We start from the raw sequence: 21199 nt of genomic DNA, 5'->3' as shown, positions 1-21199 counted from the left end.
GCCTACTACAGATTCTCCCCTTACCTTATCCAGTTCTCATCCAGCACGAAGTCCTTTCATCTCCGCCCGCCTGTTGTGGTTCTGATCTCACTTCGGCCCTGCAAGTATTCACCTAGCCGTGCTGCTGGTCAAGTTTTGGTTTCCAAGTCTTCATTCTGTCGTGCTGCTGGTCAAGTCTGGTTCCAAGTCTCCATTCTGCTGTGCTTCTGGTTCTGCTGTCTCCGTGCCCTGGTTCCGTCCTGCTTGCCAGTTCCTGCCTTCACCATCCTCCTGCTTCAGCTCAGTACTGACTCTTGGTTCCTTCCTCCACTATCCACAAACTTTAATAAACTGATAAACTTACTCAGTTGTGGTTGTGTTCGGGTTCAGAAAACAAATCATGACAGCAAGAATGTCTTCAATAATTTTTAAGTATAAAATAATCCACTGGGATAAACATCTGGATCACAGATCAGGCTGAACTACTGTATTAAAGCACAGTGTCTTTCTGCCTGCTCTAGAGAATTTTTGATGTGTTTGTAAGAGAGAGAAGCACAGAGGGCAGAAGATATGTTCCCAGCTGCCTCTCAGAGTTGAAATTTAGGGCTTTTTATTTTTACAGGCTGAATATAGAGTATTCACACTATGCTGCACTGATTTGGTGGAGGTTTCTTTGGATTGCATCCGCCGGCTGTGGCAGAGCAAAGGTTCAGAATTCTCCACAGCGACCGTGACAGCTTCTTGTCTTGTCAGCCGCTGCTACTCTGACGTTCAGTAGCCTCCACACTGCCAGGGGTTTACTCCACACCGCAGCAGCTGCCAAGAGAGAAGGATCCGCTATCTGTGTGAAGCTCAGGCTGGGCTTTGGTCCACACCACCGCTGGAGCATTCTCTCTCCTGCAGGTAACCCCTCTCTCCTCCCCCCATGGCCATTGGTGATGCCCTCAGGCCTATTCAAAGAAATACCACAACCCTCCAGTGAGCTGCATTTAAAATATTGTATTCAGTTGCTCGTCCTTTTCAAAGCTCTCAGTTTCAAAAAGGTTGGTGACTCCTGCTTTAGAGACAACTTCACAGCTTACAGTGTAGATTCCAGTTTCGGCCTCTTGGTAGTATTGAGTCAGCAAATTAATGTTGATCCCAGCTCCCCCCCCTCCCTTGCTCCACTGGTGAACTTTGGTTGGTTTGCTGGCCACATTCATGACCAATCACCGACGAGCAGTCTGCTCATGCAAGAGCAATCCTCCACTCAACCACCACCATATTCCTTCTGAGTAGGGGTGAGACAACCCAGCCGGGTAGGGAAAAAACTCTTGAAGCGGACGGAGTGGAGTGGAAATGTCCCATTTATTAACCCCTTTAGGTTGATGTGGACGTTGAGGTCACTGCTACTGTTTGAGTGCCAGAAAAACTGAATTTCACGCTAAACTTCAGGACCCCTGGCTCTGATGTAGTCTTTAGGGAACACAGTTAGACAATTGACAACACAGCTTAACTTTATGAGCGCGCAGGCAGGTGTTGATGTTCTTGTGGCTCAAAGCAAATTTTGGTCCCAACTGCATCCCTTTAAAACAATATTTCATTTGTTAAATCCGAGAGATCCTTAGCAGATTTTTTTCATCTAGTTTGGTAAAGCCAGTTTAGCTGAGTTGAAGGAATAAACGTCAGACTTGCCAGAGGATATTAAAAGAATAGAGTTGCCGTTTCAGTTCTCAACTAATCAAAAATTGCTGAGCTAGAAAATTAAACCAAAAAGAGACATTTGTTAACGACAGAAAAAATTTAATTGAATCTGCTGTAAATGCCATGTTTCATCTCACTTGTCTTAATGTAAACTAAACACATTTTTTCTGTTAATGTTTCATGTTGGATTACTTGTTATGGAGTCTAGAGTTTTTTTTTTTTATTAAATTCAATTCAATTTTATTTATATAGCGCTAATTCATGAAACATGTCATCTCAAGGCACTTTACAAAGTCAAAATCAATCATATTATACAGATTGGTCATAAATTTCCTATATAAGGGAACCAGTTGATTGCTTCAAAGTCCCGACAAGCAGCATTCACTCCTGGAGAAGCGTAGAGCTACAGGGAGAGTCATCTGCATTGAACATGGCTTTGCTGCAATCCCTCATACTGAGCAAGCATGAAGCGACAGTGGGAAGAAAAACTCCCCATTAACGGGAAGGAAGACCTCCGGCAGAACCGGGCTCAGTATGAACGGTCATCTGCCTCGACCGACTGGGGTTACAGAAGACAGAGCAGAGACACAACAAGACAGACAAAAAAGCACAGAAGCACACATTGATCTAGTAATCTGTTCTACATTAGATGGTAATAGCGGGTGATCTGTCTTCCCTGGATGATGTCACAGCTAACAGAACGCCAGACCAGGTGTACCTACTATGAAGAAAAAAGAGAGAGAACAAAAAGTTAAAAGCTGAAATGACAACAGTCATTTCAATGCAGTGCAATGCAAAACTGGAGAACAGTAGAACTCAGTAGACCCTGATGTCCTCCAGTAGCCTAAGCCTATAGCAGCATAACTATAAAGGTAGGTCAGGGTAACATGAGCCACTCTAGTTATAAGCTTTGTCAAAAAGGAAGGTTTTAAGATTAGTCTTAAAAATAGATAGGGTGTCTGCCTCACGGACCAAAACTGGGAGTTGGTTCCACAGGAGAGGAGCCTGATGGCTAAAGGATCTGCCTCCCATTCTACTTTTAGAGACTCTAGGAACCACCAGCAGACCTGCAGTCTGAGTGCGAAGTGCTCTGTTAGGAACATACGGGGTAATCAGAGCTCTGATGTATGATTGAGCTTGATTATTAAGGGCTTTATACATTAGAAGAAGAATTTTAAATTCTATTCTTGATTTAACAGGAAGCCAATGAAGGGATAACCTGACAACAGCCAGCTGCATGTATCGCTCCGCCTAGCTCCACTCACATACATCTGGGACACCGCCATAGGCATTGCCTTTACTGAAGGCTGGGCCTTATCAAAACTCCTTGCATATGATTGGATAAGCCACTTGTCTGTCATCTTTATCGACGTGCTATTTCAACCAGTCACACCGAAGCTAACCCGTGACGCTGATGAGACCGACGCCGGAAAAAAAAACCTTTTTTTTTTTTTTTTTTTTTTTAATGTGTTTGCGGCTCTAGTGCAGGGTTTCCCGCAGCGCTATCTTGGCGAGGCGGCCGCGGAAAACGTGTCGTCCACCCCCCCCCTCCGCTCCGCGAGCCGGTCCGCGGAGAAAAAGTCATCCCCCCCCCCTCGGTCCGCCTCGCATAAGCAACTTCCTGCGGGAAACACTGTAGTGGCAAGCGTTTTATTGACAGTGAGCTGACAGGAAGAGGGGGGAAGACAGGCGGCAAAGCGCCGCGGGTCGGAGTCGATCCCGGGCTGACCGCGTTGAGGACTAATAGGCCTCCCAATATGGTTCGTGCTAACCGCTCCGGGGCGCGTCCGCGTACGCGCCCCGGAAAACTAAACTTGCCAAATCCGGTCGGGAGAAGGGTGAAAACATGGTTTCCACCAACAAAAGCCTTCAGAGCCGTTCTCTGATGTTCTTTTAATGAAACAATATCAGATAGATTGGACAACACGGAAGAAATAGCAGCATCAATGCTAACGCTTGCTTCCTCGATGCGAGCCGCCATTGTTGTTGGAATCTCACGGTGGCTTCTCCACTACGTCACATCCATGAAACACCCGCCCTGCGTCCTGATTGGCCAGACCAAAAATTTGGTTGGGGAAATCACTTTGAATGAGCCGTGTCCCAGATGTATGTGAGTGGAGCTAGGCGGAGCGATACATGCAGCTGGCTGTTGTCAGGTTAATGAAGGGAAGCTAAAATTGGAGAAATATGATCTCCAATTTTAGATATATCCACCAGATGGCGCTTTTTTTTTGGTCATCACACTGCTTTATATTAACATCATTAGGATTGGATGCAGCAATAAAGCACAGTTCTGGTGTGTTTTTGTTGTTGTTAGTTCTTACTAAATCTAACCTACAGAACTGCCTCTTTGTCAATGTTAATATTAAATACTTGAGAAAAGAAAACAAATGTTATCAGAGGAAACTTAAAATCAGATACTCATTTAGACTTTTCTAACATATTATAATTAATAAAAGTGTAGCAATACAACAAGTATTCACTGAACAACTGACCCAGTTAGAATAAAAATGTCAAATGGAGCCTGGAAAAAAAAACTCAGTCTCTCTTAACAAGCATCATAAAAGATAAGAATCGCAAAGACTTAAGGTCATAAATTACAGGTCAAACATCTAATGAGCTTTGATATGATTTCACTGGAACTGGAAGATGTGTTTTATATGTTTTTTTACTACAGGTCCGTCCCCAGTTCCTGGTCAGGAACAGTATATAACAGCAGGTCTTTGACTCGTCCAGCACATCCAGACCAGAAAGCTGAGGCTGTAGTCTGATGCTGAAGTAAAGGAAAGGAGGTAATTCTGCTGTGGGGTTGTTAAAAGCTTTATGTCTAACTTCTATGACTTCATTACTAAACTGAGACTGTCTTTACTGGGCTGCTGTTTCTTTGTGCCTTGTTGGCTCTGAATCAATGTGATTGATCAAATGTTTTACAGTTCTTGAGAATGCAAACAGACAAACTAACATTAGTGGGTTCAATCTAGGGCTGCAACTAATGATTATTTTAATAATCGATTAATCGGTCGATTATTTTTACAATTAATCGATGAATCGAATGAAACAAAAAAGTTTTATTTTAATTTATTTTTTCCAAAATTGAAGTTTAGTTCAGAGCTCTGCTCCTCACTACCATACAGCAACTTCACTCAGACTTTGTCAGCAAATTAAAACTTAAAGCTTAATCAACAAATTAGTACCATCAGAATTAAATTGTATTCTGATCTAGAGGGCTGGTTTATAAACCATAATCCAACCAGCGTCCATCTAAACACTTGTTCCTATTGACTTATGTCTCAGCTGATGTCTCAACATAGAGAGCATATGGAGGATGGGGCCGCAGCGCTGTGCAGCACATAATTTTGGGACGAGTATTTCCCCCCTGCTCTCTCAACAGCAACAGCAGGCACCTCTGCGCTTGTTGGCGTTGTGCCATCAGGCCATGGGCAGAATTCAGGTTGAACTGGGAACAACATGTAACCTGAGGACAAATCAAAATGGGTTATAAGCAAAGGAATTTCACACTTCCATGCAGAGACAGCCTCTCTCAGCAGGGTGCCTGCTATGAAGCCAGACTTCACCTCACCCTCTTTATCTTCTTGCCTGGGACTCTGAAGGAGAAGGTCCGCCCTGGGGGACCAGCCAGCCATGCGGGCCTCATATGGGACTCAAAGGCTCACAAGCTGAGTAAAATGTGCTTTCCGTGAAACTAATTTCTTGTCGCTTCAATGGAGCGACAAAGGAGGAAATTCTCATTGTCCTCTGCGGAGCGAAAGACCTGACTGGCATCGGATACCTGCCGGCAAAATCAGAGTTAAGTCTGCAGTCTTAACTTCTGCATCAGACGCCAGAGTAAAGAATCCATCCATACCAAAACCAACTTTGTTTTGCTTCCTCAGCTGTTGCAGAAAACAGACTCCAGATGGAGCCGGAGCCGGAGCAGCCAGCAGAGGTCCCATTTTCTCAAGCGGAGAGCAAAATCTGGGCTGAAATCACCTGCTGCGTGCGGGGACTCGACTACGACCCCCGGCCTGCTCCGACCGCGTTTCGGCTAGCTCAGAGCCGCATGCTGCCCGCTGCTGAAATAACCAACGTTTCCTTGGAGTACTGCTTCCACTTGGATGCCCAATGTGAACGGAACTCACACAGAGGCACTGACAGGTTTGGCAGAGAATTAAACAGGGAAAGTTAAACGGGTTATTTAGAAGGTTACTTAATGCGTTTGCACTGTGTTTGACAGGCAGGAGTGACCGGGAAACAGGAGGTTGGCTGCCCCACTCCCAGCATCGCTCACACAGCCTGTTGTCAAGACGGATACACAAAGTGATCAAAGTGTTTAAATCATTAGCTTTATCTATGACAGAGTTCATCTTTCAAAACATCATTTAAGGCATTGTAATACACTCCTCTGAGAGACTCGTTCCATCCGGATTTGGTGGCCACAGTGCAGAACTCCATTTAAAACTCTGCAGCACTACAGGAGCCTTGGCGAAGTTTTAGCAGACGTTTGGAAGCACCTCCAGCATAGTCCAGATGATCAAACACTGCTTATTTTGGAGGAGAACTGTGCAAAGGTGAGGGAGTTCAGAAGGTTGGCATAGTTGAATGCTAGTGCCCATGCTAGAGCTTGGTCCTGCAGCAAACCCATGACATAATTTATTTATTCTTGAAGCAAAAGCCGAGGGTTGCTGGCTAAACACCATCTGACATTCTAACAGAAAACCTCGCCATTTAGAGAGCTCACTAGAGATTGGGGGTGGATATGGAACATATGCACCATGTGGGACCACCGGTGGAGCTGCGGGTTGAGGGGTAGCAGAAGATGGAGCTGGCTGCGGGAGTCGGGCTTCAGAAGCGTGAGCCTGGGGAACTTGAGCAGATTGTGACACTGCAACAGAGGGAAGCAAAGATGTGAAGTGAGCTACCTGTGCCGTCAGCTGTGCACGTTCGATGTGAGTGGTCTGGCTGGCCGTCTCCAGCCCAGTGAGCCTGTGTTCACTTTGCCCCAATGCTCTTTCTTGATGCGGTCCCCCAGGGATTGGACATCTGAGGTGGGAGCAGGCCCCTGCTCAGCTGGGTCCATACTGCTCTGGTGAGATTGTCCTGACATGCTTCAGGAGTGGATGGACGCAGAGACTGATCAGTTGGCAAGATTAAGTTGAATTGATTTTATGGTTCTCTTGGTCAGACAGGCAGTGGTCAGATCTGCAAGTTCAGTCAGTGGTCAGGGCAATCCTTGTAATCAGGGTCAGACAGAGGAAGCAGGTTTAGGCAGGCAGAGGAACTGGACAAGGTAGGAAACAGGCAGGTTAGAAATATGTCAAACTTGGCTCATTCAAGCTTGAACATTTTTAATAACCTTTGAGTTCAATTTCACTGAGTTCTCCACCCTGTTGTGCAATCAGCCATGGGGGATAAATCAGACTGTAAGTTCAGAGCGACATGAAACATGATACTTTTATAGGCATCAGGGGCTTGTTCTCACAGCAGGGGGTGCCACTCAACTCAACTCAACTCAAACTTTATTTATAAAGCACATTTAAAACAACCGGGGTTGACCAAAGTGCTGTACAGATGTCACAGTTGCAGGAAATAAGGTAAAAAGCTAAAAAGAAAACATAAAAACAAAGCAATAAAACAGAATGAAAATAAAATAGAATAAAATAAGTTAAAATTTAAAAAATGTAAATAAATTTTTTTTTGCCAGATGTCCACTTTGACTTGATTAAGCCATTGTATAAAAACCCCTGGCAATGGACAAACACTCTCTTTGGCATGTTGATCTTCAACAGCAACATTTGAGGGACAGCCACCTGGGTCCGAATGGAGCTTGGATGCCCGCGGACATTTGCAGTGCTGGCAATGCTATGTAATGTCTGTTTTTTGTAAAACCAACTTCGTAACTTCAACAGCCAACTGCCCTAGAAACGGTCTGCTTTTAACATTTCTCAGCTGTTGCAGGAAAGCTGAGCCAAAACTACACACAGCAGTTTCCCCACGGCTGTACGGTGCCTAAACATTGGGACACAGAGCTGAAACTCTTTGAACAGATCAGTCCTGTGTAACTGCTTAAGCTTAAACATTTTTCAAACAGGAGGGGAAGATTAGCAATAGATGTGTGATCAGTTTGGGTCTTGTTCAATACGAGCTTTTTTGAAGTAAAGGCTAAAATAAAGCAACCCTAAAAGTGTGTTGATGAAATGAATCAAACTTTAATTGAGCAGCAAATACAGTTAGCTTCATACTGGCTATTTCATTTTGGAGGTTAACATGTTTTGTATGCTTGCGAAAAAATTACTGAAATGTAAAAGTTTAAGCTTTTGCAAGAGCTTGATAAAAGTATTGAATATGTATAGTTAGATACCACATAATGTAGACCTTAGTAAGAATGACTTAGCAATTTTGAAAACCATCACAGGAGGAACAAACACATGACGGTTCAGAATATTTTCTTAACGTTCCACCAAAACGGGAAGGAGGTAACTTAAGGTGAACATATAGAGAATTAAACCAAAAGTTACCTGGTATTTTTCAGTCAGCATCTGAGATTACAAAAACCAAAGTGCTATTTTTCCAAATTATTCTGTTTCAGACAAGACACCATTCGAATATCAAAAGTTTTAAAGGTTTTATGAAATGCTTGTTTTTTTAGTCCGTCTCATTAGGAACAATACTATTATAGTTTTTCAACTTCAGACTACTTAAGACAGTAGTTGTGGGCACTGTTGTGTTGCAACAGGAAGGCCCTTCGTGCATGGAGTGGTCATGTTTTCTGCATGTATCCATGCATTCTTTCTCGGGACTCTGGCTTTCTCCCACGGTTCAAAATATTAATTGGTCACTCTGACATAATAATTATTAGTAAATGGTAAATGGCTTGAACTTATATAGCGCTTTATCAAGTTTGACGACCCCAAACCGCTTTACACTAGAATCAGTCACTCACCCATTCGCACACAGATACACAACCTGATGTTGGTGAGCTTCGTTAGTAGCCACAGCTGCACTAGGGCAGACTGACAGACGAGAGGCTGTCATACATCGCAGCATTGGGCCCTCTGACCACTAACAGCAATATTATTAATTATTGTCCCTAGATGTGAGTATTTGTTTGCCTGATTGTTTGTCCTGGTGATCTCTTTGTTGCTCTATGATTGACTTGCAACCTTTCTAGGGTGTTCCTTCCAATGGCTATTGGAGATGGATACCAGTCTCCAAGACTCTGCATAGATACAAAGGTATAGACAATGTGGGAGAGCTTGATGAAAATAGTGAAGAACAGTAAATACTGAATTTAAATATTCTACCTAATATTTTCTGATGGTAACAGCGATCATGCCTGTTTCCTTGATTGGGAAGTTGTTTTCTCATGTGAAGCCTATTTCACCTCCACTCTCACTGTTGTTTTCAAAACTACAACTTACAAACTTACTTTGTAGTTAGACGTGAATCGTCAACCAATCAGATAGATGTGACATAGTGGAGGACTTTCAAACCGGAAAACTATTTTTACTTCGGTTTTCTGATACACGTTAACATCGGGCCTCCTGAATGATGCCCACTAACCTGAGACATATGGACAGATGCTCTTCAGCTGAAATGGGGCGCCTGTAGTTGGTGTCTTGGCAGGAGATGCGGGCTCCGATGCCGTCCAGCAGGTTGTAAAATTAGGCTCAGGTCAGTGGTGAAAATTATCCTCACCAGCATGCAGCTCCTGCAGTAGATGGTCAAACTCACCAAACTCAAAACCTCTTTGAATTATCTGGTGAATTCAGACACGGCGCATATTATATTAGATTATTCAGTAAATAAAGCCAAGCCATACTCGTGATTTCATTCTTTATAAGTGTAATAGTGAACCTGGAGTCCAGTCTTTCGCCACCTTTGTTCTGCTTTTCGACACTCCCTTTTTTCACTTCAGACTTGTGGAGCCCTTATCTAAGGGTGTAACAATACATGTCCTAAAGAATTCCAGTTCAACACTGCCATTTTGCTATGCACACTTAGCAAACAAACACAGCACTGTTTGTACTCAAACAGATCCAAAATGTTTATGTGAAGAAATATCTGTGCAGAGCAAAAATCTGTAGTATAACTTTAAAAAGTGACACCAATACAAAACAGAGTCTATTTGGGAATTTTAAGGTTTATCGTATGTCTAAAGTGTGAAAAAATGGTGGACTGAGCTAAAGTTTCGATCAGCTTTCACACTTTTCAAAATGAAAAGTGTTGTTCCCTGTTTCCCTGTTGCCATCAGACTGTTGAACTCTATACTGGACTCTGCACCACATTTGCATCATTATTTTGGCACTACCAACATTCTCAAACTTATTATCCATTTGAATAGCACACAACTCAACGTTTACTGCATTTTTGCACATATTTTGCACTGCACCATACTTTTCCATACCAATGCCTTTTTGCACAATTATTTTTGATAGAACAATGGTTGAACATTCTCTGCACACTGTTTTTGCACACTGTTTTTCTCCTTCACTGTTACATTCTGATCACAGCTGCACTTTATATTGTAATGTTGCCTTATTCCACCTGCATTCTCATTACTCTGTCGTAAACTGTATGCAACGAATTTTGTTCTGTATGCACTCTGTGCATACAAAATGACAATAAAGTTGTCTAAGTCTAAGTCTAGGTGGTCAGTTATGGTGAGTCAACCTGGTCCTGAAGAAGCAAAACTTCCCCAAACCCTCCCCACTACCAGCACCATGTGTTACTGTCTATATGGTATGATTTGAATGAAATACTTATTGGTTTTATGCAAAGTTTCTAATTTGCTCGTGTAACAACCAGAAGGAATATGATACATAAATCAGAGGGGCTTTGGACTGTTTAGGGTCAGAATAAAGATGGGGAAATATTCAATGAAACATGCCAGTTTCTCAAGTGAAGCCCACAGTTGAAGGCATATAACATAATTAATAAAAAAAAGTGAAGAATAAATTTAGGTACCCAAATGGAATTGTCTTTTTTGGAAATCCACTTTCAATTCAATTTTATTTATATAGCGGCAATTCATGATACATGACATTTCAAGGCACTTTCCAAAGTCAAATTCAATCAGATTATACAGATTGGTCAAAAAATTTACATGTAGATTAATGTTTGAGAAATAAACCTTTTTATTAGTAATGCATGGGCAGTGATGTTTAGAATAGTCACTAGAACATAACCTGTGTAGGAATAATGATTGAATGGAAACTTTACCGTTACAACTGTGAGTGAAAGTCACAGGACACAGAAGATACATCGTGGAATTTACCCACATTTCCAAGTTTAAGGAGCTGGAGGGGGGACACTGACCAGACCCCCCAGAGCAGAAGTTGAACAAGGACTGTGGTTCAGCCACTGACAGCTCAGCCACAAGATTTGGCTCAACATGCAGGAGCCCAAAAGAGCTAAGGAGCTAAACTCTGAGTGAGTCTCTGCAGTTCTCAGTGCAATACATCCTTGTTTCTACTTCCCAAAAGTACATAAACATCTAAACAAACGGGTCAGTGACTTGGTAGCTAGCAAGACTAATTGGAGGGATGCAGATCAGCCTAGGAAGAACTTAAGGAAAGAACAGAGCGATGACAATGCATAAACACAGAGGAACATGGAAGGTTTTGGAGAAAAACACAAAAGGAATACAAACCAAGGATAAAAAACCCTGGTGGACACGTAGTAGTATCTAGTGTGCAAAATAAAGTTGTTGTTACTTAAGGATTTAAATTTTCCTTCAATGTATCTTTAGAGGAAGAATTTTACAAAAACGTTTATACAACATATATGTCTTAAGGTTTTAAATAAATTGAAACGGGTAAAACAAATAATCTGCAACATTCTTGTTTTTTCCTTATGGTGTTTACAGTTTCCTGAACATCTCTTACCATCCACAGCTCTGAAACAATCGTCTTCATTGCCAGCTGACCTTTTACTGGTGAAGATAAATGTTCTTTTCCACACATTAAGTTCCTGTTCTTGTAACATCATTGCCAACCCTTTCTTGCAACAACCTTCACAGCCATGACAGGCACAAAATATAAGGTTTGGATTTTGGTCTATGTTGGATTATGACACAAGTTCAGAACCAGATCTGATCAAGGAGTGTAATACTACAGAATTGCTTTGTGTCATTTCCTCATTTTGTGGATGATGGCATGTTTAGAAGCTCTATAAGTAGCCTGTGATTCCGTGGTGAAGGCAAACTGTTGCTGGCTGATTCAGGAAACAGATCCTTCTGCATCAGGTTGGCTGATAACATTTCTGCTGATCTTTTTCAACATTATGAGATTGAATGTTTGCTTTATTTTGACTTGATTTCAGTTTTCAGATCTGCATCATCTCATCACCTCATCATGAAGCTGCTGGCTGTGTGTGTCCTGGTTTTCTCTGTGATGGCTCGGACCAGAGCTGACCGTGAGCATTTCTTAAGTATTCAATTTATGTGGCGAGACTAAGACATCAACAGTCTCACTAACTCCTGTTTATAATGTCCACAGCTGAACCAGATGATGGCTCCACTGATCCAGGTCAGTGGGTCTTTTTTCTCATTGTTTTATTTCCTCAGCGTCAGGTTTAGGAGCCCTAACTAATCCATAATAAATAAAATATTTATATCTCTTTGTAGTATCAAAAATAAAAAATACTTTTTCTTCAGATTATGCAGTTGACATATTAAAATGTATTCTCTGATTCTTGCAAACGACATGCAAACTGCTATGTATTTCTGGGTTATGTTTTTGTGATTATGTGATCACAAAAACAGTTAAACCATTTACCCCTATTATAAGCTTCTAGTTAGCAGTTCAGCATATCACCATCAACGGCTCTTTGCTTTAATTGAGAGACCATTTTAAACAAATCGAATCAAGTTGTCTTATTATTGATTGTCACTAACTAGGAATTTAACTTTGTTATTATTACTATGTTATCTCTTTTAATACATTAGATTTTATTTTGTGACAGAATGTCATAACCTGTCACAAAATAAAGTCAATACAAGACTACTGGAACATAAATTGTTTTTAACCGAGACTCTCCATCTTTTTGTCATCAGAAGAAGTTGACTTGGTCCAGAGATCTTCTTGTCCTCCTGGCTGGTCTCCAATCAAGAATCGCTGCTTTCGCTATGTTGCCAAACCCATGACCTGGGCTAGAGCTGAGGTGATTTCTATCAACATTGTGCTTTCCTTTTTATTTCACTCTCTCCTGTTTCAAAGTTCTTTATCAACAACACCCAGCTACTAATTCTCCACATTATGCTGTGTTTGTCTGTAGAGACACTGTCTGTCCATGGGAGCAAACCTGGCATCAGTTCATGACACGAACGGGTACCATCAGGTTCAGTCTGTGATAAAAATGGCAACTTACAAGTCCGAACTGACATGGATTGGAGGCACCAATGCACAGGAGGTATTTTAACCAGTAAAGTTTATTTATTAAGTATCTTGTGAAACATTGGATGAAACATGTCATCTATTGAATTCTTTCTTTCAGACGAGAATTTGGTTTTGGAGCGATGGAAGCCCTCTCCGCTATACAAACTGGTGTCACGGAGAGCCTAATAATGGGAGAAACATGCAGCACTGTTTGGTGATGAACGATTCAGGTAAAAAACATCTCACATGAGTGTTGATTTTTGGGGGGACATAAAAAGTTTCAGAATATCAACCTTTCCCATAATTATGATAATGTGTAGAACCCTTCAGGGTTTTGTTTCTGTGATGTTGACTGATTTGTTATCTTAATCAAAGGTGAAAAGTGCTGGGATGACCAGAGCTGTTCTGTCCGTCGTCCTTCTGTCTGCGCCAAGGAAGTCTGATCAGTCTGAGGTTCACAAAGATGCTTAAAACAGAATCCAGTCGAAGATCCTTGTTACGTGTTTCTGTTAACCTGCCTTTTTACAGCCTGGTGGCTATCCTAAAAGCTCTTTCTTCTTTGCTTGATATAATTTCTCATTGATGGTACCCAGTGAATAAAGCCACAAATAAACAGCAGGTGGTTTTCTTCTTTCTAATTAGAGCAGACTGGGTATAAAAATTTTCATTTAAGACAAACTTTCTTGTTTTCTTTGGCCTTGCCAAAATAAACATTTTAAGCATAAAAAAGATTGTGTGTGGTTTATTTTCCACCTTTGATTTATGAATTTTTAACTATTGTTTTATTTCACCTTTGCACACAAACAAAACATTTACAGTAATATTTTGCACCTGCATGGGTAAACGCCACTGACTTAACCTTTTTTTTTATCCCTTTCAGTAACCAAAAAAGAAAAGAAAAGAAAAACAAAAATCACAATATTTCTTCTTAGTTCATCTTTTAAACTATTAGAAACCATCTAGTAGTTTCAAAACCCTTTTTCTGTAGTTAAACTCTGTGGAAATAGGAGTGTTAGGATATCAACAAGGTCAAGTGGAACGAGCTGTTTATCCCAGAACTGCATGGCACACTTAGATGGCACTGACCCAAAAGATTGGCACATATCTATCAGATACCACCCTGGAGGTGACGCAGCTTCCCTGCTGATGTCACAGTTTGGATGTGTACCGCCCTTGTATGGGTGTGTCCCGAGATCCCTTTATAATGTTTGCGTGATGAGCACTCGAGGCCTCCTGCCGATCAGGGGCCCATCAGCGCTGGTGTGACTGTAACTATTTCTCTGTCTTTACTTAGATAAAATATAACTAAAAGCATACTTGTCTGTTTTATGCGTCCTACATTCAAGGTAAAAAGTAAGTGGGAGTCGCCTGACTGGGTAAAACGAACTGGGTCCACCGAGGGTGCTTCACCGTAGTCACGGCACGGTGAAACAGTAACAAATTGGTGTTTCCACCCGGACCCAAAGGACGACGTACCAACTTCCGTTTTTTCGGTCAGGACGCCATTCCGGAAGAAAAACACAACGTGCGGCCGCACAAAAAAGGTAAGGAGATTTCATTCATCTCCTAGTGTCTTTTTCTTCCTGGAGGGCCGACTTTTGTATTTCTAAAGGCAGAGAAAGGTTTGAGGATAATTGTTTGCAAACGTGTCGATAAGAATTTGGGATTTGCGTGCGGTCACAGAGGTGAGAGTCCGGGAATCCTTGGCCAGGGTTCCGAAAATACTGTGCACCTTGAGAATTTAGGGTTTAAAAGGTCCCCTTGTTAGGCACAGAGGAAAATACGTGTTCCTCTGTGCGTAGCATAAAAGCGGCCATTCTGACAGACACGCCTGTACGCGTGGCTTCTTAAACATCGTGTAGCCTAGAAAATGTGGGTTTAGAGCTCCCTTATTTTCCGCGAGGACGAACATAAAAATCTTCGTCTTTGCGGTAATATAAAAGCAGCCTTTTTCGAAAAACGAGCGCGTATGAGACTGAGAACACGCGTGGCTTCTAAAACATCGTGTAGCCTAGAAATTGTGGGTTTAGAGCTCCCTTATTTTCCGCGAGGACGAATATAAAAATCTTCGTTTTTGCGGTAATATAAAAGCAGCCTTTTTCGAAAAACGAGCGCGTATGAGATTGAGACCGGAGGTACCTACAGAGTTAACTAAAGATTGGCCAGAGAGAGTGTGAGTGTGTATGTGTGTGTGTGTGTGTGTGTGTGTGTGTGTGTGTGTGTGAGACACGTTATTGTCATTGAGCCGTGGAAGTGAAGTGAAGGGTAAGGGCCTTCTCATCCTGAGTACACTGGCTCATTGAAACTGCCGTGTAAAAACACAATAATAAGGCATATAGGAACATAATAAGTTTTGGTGTCTGAGAGATAAAAAATAAGCTCTCATTGGACCGGGGTCAGGACGCTGTCCCAGCAGGTTGGCCAAGACGTGCGAGTGCTGGAATGGCTGAGAATCAGGCAGAAAATGAGCTCCAGGGGGGTTCTTTAGGAACACTGCTGGAGACAGGAAAAAGGAGCATAATGGCAAACTTCCCACACAAAGATGCTGAAAACCATTTAAAACAATTTGAGGAGTGGTGTGAAAAAATGAGGAGAGACGGGGTTTTTGGGGATACAGAAGGGTCACCACCAGAGGCCAAAATGTGCACTTACTATTTACAGATGTTAAAAAATAGATTAGCCCTAGCACAAGTAGAAACGGGTGATGCAGGTGAGTTTGCTCGAGAAAAATACCAAAAAGAGGAAATCAAAATAGCAGGCTTGATAAAACTAACTGAACTGTATTTCAGCATGTGCTTCTCAGGCCTCGACAAACAACAAGAGAGTGAAAATCTGCAGGGGGTAAGGGAATCATCTTCTTTCAAACAAGAAGGTAAGTACACAACTATGCAAAACAATCTGCATGGTGATAAGGGAGAACTGTTATCCAAGGCCAGGAGTGTGGTGACTTCATCAGACCCTTCGGTGCAGGTGCCTGGTATGGTGTTATGTGGGGGACAGATAAGCTGTGACGTAAGACCCAGATGTAACCTGCATTCTAGCGAAACTGATCTTTCTTTACCTGCAACAAAACAAAGTGTGCAACTGCCATTGTTTCAGACTCATAGTGCTACAGGACAGGTGAATGCAGCTGTTTACAGCCCTCTTTCATGTGCTGACAACGTTCATCTGAGGCACATGTTCCCTGATCCCAGAAAAGGGGCGCACCTTTGGATCAAAGCATTCGTGGAGACTTTAAGCGGGTATGTATTGGCTATTGGTGATGTGAGGACTGGCTTATCAGCATACCTGGAACCACAAGAGGTACATGCGGTTGAAGTCTCTGCTGGAACGGACGTACTAGGAACAGCTGCCCCTCTGGCCCCGGTGGCACAGCAACTTTGGAGCACACTGAGGGCGTTTTATCCGGTAAGTACGGATTCTGCCCTTTTAAATGACACTACACGTTGTGCAGGGGAGTCGGCTTCAGCATATGTGAACAGAATGTTGAAAATTTGGGAAAACCACACAGGCTCTTGCCCGTTATCAGTCACGCTGCAGCAACTCTTTAAACAAGCAATGTTAAAGGGCCAGGTACAGGATGTTAAGCAGAACATGTATAGAATGGTTGCGAGTTATGATATGCCTTTAGATCAATGGATGGCAGCTTTGGTTCATCAGCTGGATATAGATGATAAAAACATGGAGCAACTTAGCAGTGATATACAGAACCTAAAACAACAACTCGTAGCTGAACAGCTACAACAGCTGAGAGACAATCAAAGTAAAAGGAGGAGGAGGAAGAAGAATGTTGCAAAAGCTCAGATGGTTATGGCCCCGACACCTGTGTTTGGTTCAGACCAGTTTGTGGGATCCCTCCCTCCAGAAGTACCATTTCAGATGTATCAGAGTCCTCCATGGGGACAAATTCCCAGCAGAGATACACAGCAGTACAGAAATCATAGAAAGGGACCAACCAAAGGTTATGATGTGCCCTTGTGCTGGACGTGTGGTTACCCAGGGCATTTTGAAAGAAGCTGCCCTAACCGTCGTTAGGATCTGACCAGCCCTTCCTCCCTGTCAGAAGTAAAGGCCTGCGTGTGTTTGTTTGTCTGAATGTCGTCAGTTTCTATGTATCTGTATGTATGTAACTGTATGTAACTGTACGTATGTATGTGTCGTTTGTAACTAAACGTTCTTCTGTGTGAATTAATTAATTCGGTTAAAAATTATTGTTCATGGTTTCAAAATGATCATTTGTTTTGGGAGAACTGCAGCTCCGTAATTCAAATGACATTTTGAGCATGGACTAGGTTAACAAAAAGGTAAAAGTAAGAGAGATTTAAATAACAAAGTTTGTTTTTTTAACATTAAATATCTGGGCAAATTAAATTGTTACACTGAGATATGCTAACGTGTCTTAAACAGAAAATATCCCAGGGCTGTAAGAAATACTTGGGACTGGGGATAAAAGTTTTTGTTGTTTGGAGCTTAAATATGCAGTACAGCAACCAGAGGCGTTAGGGCTGTATTCAGTTATGCTATTAGATTGCGTTTGGCTTGTGTTTGTCAATGAATTCATGACAGCTGAAATAATAACAGAGTAAAAGCTTTTATATTGTAATTTTAGAACATTAATAAAATGGCAAACAGCATATGGGGAGCATATGGGAGAATGTTTGGGAGAAAAGGATTTTACAGCTGCCTAAAAAGAAGAATTTAAGAGCACTAAGATATACATGATTTTTGATTTAAATAGATGAGACAAACTGCTTTAAACAGACTGTATGGGACTAAATATGGTTGTTTTTCTAAGGGTTCTGTATTAATTTATTTTATTTCTTTTTACTGGGGATTTGAATGCAGCTAATGAGAAATTTTGAGAAGTATCACAAGGCCACATTAAGCATGTCATCGGTTACAAAAGCATCTGATGTTATTAGTTATGCTGAGCTGAGGCAAGCCTCAGAGGGTCAGTTTAACCTGAAGCAGGACAAAAGATATGATAAACAAATCTGACCATGATGTAAACATCTGAATGTTATGGCAAGGCTGGGTCTGTGTGTTCTAGCCTGGGGGCACGAAAACTATGTCAGAGGGAAAAAATAAAATAAAGCCAGCTTTTGAAGGGATTCTACTTCTAATCTCTTTGTTTTTGGGTAGCCTTCTCAATATGCTTACGAGAAAACACTTATTTACAGAAAAACACTAGAAGCTCAGAAAAAAAAAAAAAAAAAAAAAAAAAAAAAAAAAAAAAACTAAAAGGAAAAAATCATTGCTTTAAAGTTTCACCCTTGACCAATTAAGATTGAAAAGTTATATATGAATAAAAGTATTACTAACAGCAAATACACATGGTCAAAGGACCAGAAGGATATCAAAAAGTACGTAAAAAACCTATGTCATATTGTAATAGACATAATTGTGCTCCTTGGAAGACAATTTTGTTTGTTTTTGTTTGTTAATTTCTTTTGTTTTTTGTTTTCTTTCTGTTGGAGGGGTTCTGAACGGAGTTCAGGGGAAAGGTGAGGAATAGATCTAATTTCCCAGGATCAGCAGAACAACATCACGTTAAAGTGACACTAAGGGGACCAGGGTTTTAACTACATGCTATTAACACTCTTGTTTTTCTCTGAGTTATTGCTTTCAGAATAAAGGAGACGCCACCTTTCTGCCAACGGGGGGCTCTGAGGAGACAGTGCGGTAAGGAGTTATAATCAGATTTGGACACTAAATTATACTTAGTTTTGACTGAGGAGATCTTCCGGCAGGAAAGGTGGTGTCTTAAAATTGTTTGTTGCTTTCTGCTATTAACAGCTCTATCTTTCTGCTTCTTTTTCTTTGCAAAGAAACCTGGTCAATATGATAGGGATGTGCTAACATAGAGATTTAGTCTCATTTTAGACATTCTCAGATGCGAGAGAATACAGAAACAGTGCCGCAGTGCCATGGGGGCTGATCCTTGGGACAAGGAGAAAAAGGTGATGTACTTGACTCCTGCCTAATCCAGTTTTTAATCAAAAAAAAAAAAAAAAAAAAAAAAAAAAAAATCAGTAATTTTTGCAGAAGCTGCATAGAGGTTTAATGGGGAATGTGATGCTACAAAGTTAAGAGAAATGTCTTTTATTAATGAACTTATACAAAGAGGTTGAACTGTCTGTAAAATATTTTGCTTGGATAAATTCTTAAGGGATCAAGATCTGGGGTAAAGGTGAAAAACTTCAAGAATAATTTTGTTTCAGAGGGAACGATGTGGTTGATTTTGTTTTGAGACAGTTTTCTTGTAATTTTTGTTTTGATTTTTTCTTTTCAACTTATTTACACTACACTACGGATGAAGATAGACAATTCTTGTATTGGAAAATTTGATTTTGGACAAAATCCATATTGGCAAAATGCTGGCAGAATTCCTTGTGGTTTCAGACACAACGATTGAAGAAAGAATATTCATGGACAGCGCTTGTCCTGGAACGATGTTGTGCTGTTGAACTGAGACATGAGGACTGAAAATGGACAACTAATTGCGGGGGAAAAGACAGACGCATCGGATAACCTTCAGTGGACCGCAACACGAAACAAAGATGAGTTGGCAGACACCCCTTCTGCATTTCACATCAGATTTTCCTGCACATAATTAAAACACAAAACACACATTAGAAACATACACATTGGCGGATGCGATTAGGAAAAAACTTTCAGATTAAAAGCAATCAAGATTATTATTAAACCCCTAGGATGTTAATTGTTTTAAGTGAGAGCTGTTATTAGCGAGCGATAAGAGGGTCAAACGCATTCGGACAAGTGGTACTGGTCTGGAAACAAAGCTGGTAGAGATTTTGGGCCGCTGATAAGAAGGATTTTCTTTTACTTTTCTAACAAAGTTTTTATTTAAATCATTTAAACACACATAGATATGTTTTGGAATTTTATTAACCCCACAAGGGGTTTTGAAGTAGATTCAAAGAGGCACCTTTAAGATACAATAAGCTTCATAAAATACATCATGCATGAGAAGAAATAGGGGGAACCACTAAAAGACATCCATTTTGCACCAAAATATTAAGTTACGGGATGAGAGCATAGAGCAGCTTAAGTAATTATGCTAAACCTAAAAGGTTTGACAACTTATATTGGGGATTACAGTAAGGGAATTACATAGAGGGGCCGTCCAAACGTAAAAGGAAAGTGGATAAGAACAATGTATGCTATAACATCAATGGGCGATAATTAGGATCATGAAAAAACTAGTGGGCGAAAAAGTTAAAGTAGGCATTACAGCAACAGTTAATAGCATAAACGAATGAACGAACGAGTGAGCAAGCTAATTTTTCAATATGAGCAGAATGAACTCTAAACCTTTTAACCTTGTTCAAGCGAAGGGGAAATTGTGAGCACAACATTTACTGGGTATCTTAAAGTAAGCAGAGGCGCAACTAAGAAATTAATTATTAGGATGTAAAGCAACACAAAGGTTAAGGACTTGAATGGGTAAAACTGCAAGTTTAGAATAATGCCTTATTCTAGTAAATACCTTGGGTAAATTAGGATTAAAGCACCAGTGTAAATAGTTTGGAATTGTACGCAGTTACCTAAAAGGTGTGAGGAGACTTAACAACTATCTGTTTGAACACAAAATAGCACAATAATTGTTCTTTAACTAAATGTTAAAACATCCAGAAGAAATAAACCCACATAAATATAGTTTAGTCATCTATTAACCTAGTGGTCTTTTAGACCAGGATAATCTAACGATCGTCCTCTTGTACATGCAGAAAAGTAATGAGGTCAATTAGATTAGTTGGACATTTGGAATCTGGTCAGGACAGCAGAAGCGACTCCTGGACACAAGATGATGAGGAAGGATAACAGCTTCAACATGATATCGATGCATGAAGGTTGGCTCTGAGGAACATCAGAGCTGCAATGGCACCGGACAGTGAAGCTCCTGCTGTGCTAACAAGACTATGCATGACTGCTTTGCTTCACAGGTGATGGAATTCAACTACAAGGTTTCACGAACATGACATGGAGAGGTTGGCGTTCAGGAAACGTACCTAGAACACACTTTTGGACTCTTTGGGGTAAATGGGCTCTAAAGGGGGACACTTAACAGGAGAGAAACTGAAAGCCTGGGCTTACGACGAGAGACATTTCAGACAGGGGGTGTGGACACCCAGGAATTG

General features: G+C 41.2%; 1 protein-coding gene across 1 annotated transcript in view; it reads left to right on the top strand.

The window, feature by feature from the left end:
- The window catches only part of LOC118558733 (type-2 ice-structuring protein-like), an 83501-nt gene that overhangs the window by 41617 nt on the left and 20685 nt on the right, over positions 1-21199 (top strand). Inside the window, exons 4-5 of the mRNA XM_036129288.1 lie at positions 12159-12188; positions 12716-12822. Of these exons, the coding sequence (XP_035985181.1) occupies positions 12159-12188; positions 12716-12822 (137 nt within the window). The remainder of the gene's footprint in view (positions 1-12158; positions 12189-12715; positions 12823-21199) is intronic.

Source organism: Fundulus heteroclitus, unplaced genomic scaffold, assembly GCF_011125445.2.
Source record: "Fundulus heteroclitus isolate FHET01 unplaced genomic scaffold, MU-UCD_Fhet_4.1 scaffold_153, whole genome shotgun sequence".
NCBI classification, from domain to species: Eukaryota; Metazoa; Chordata; class Actinopteri; order Cyprinodontiformes; family Fundulidae; genus Fundulus; species Fundulus heteroclitus.
The sequence above is the reverse complement of the archived record's forward strand: the minus strand, read 5'-3'. Positions and strand labels throughout refer to the sequence as shown.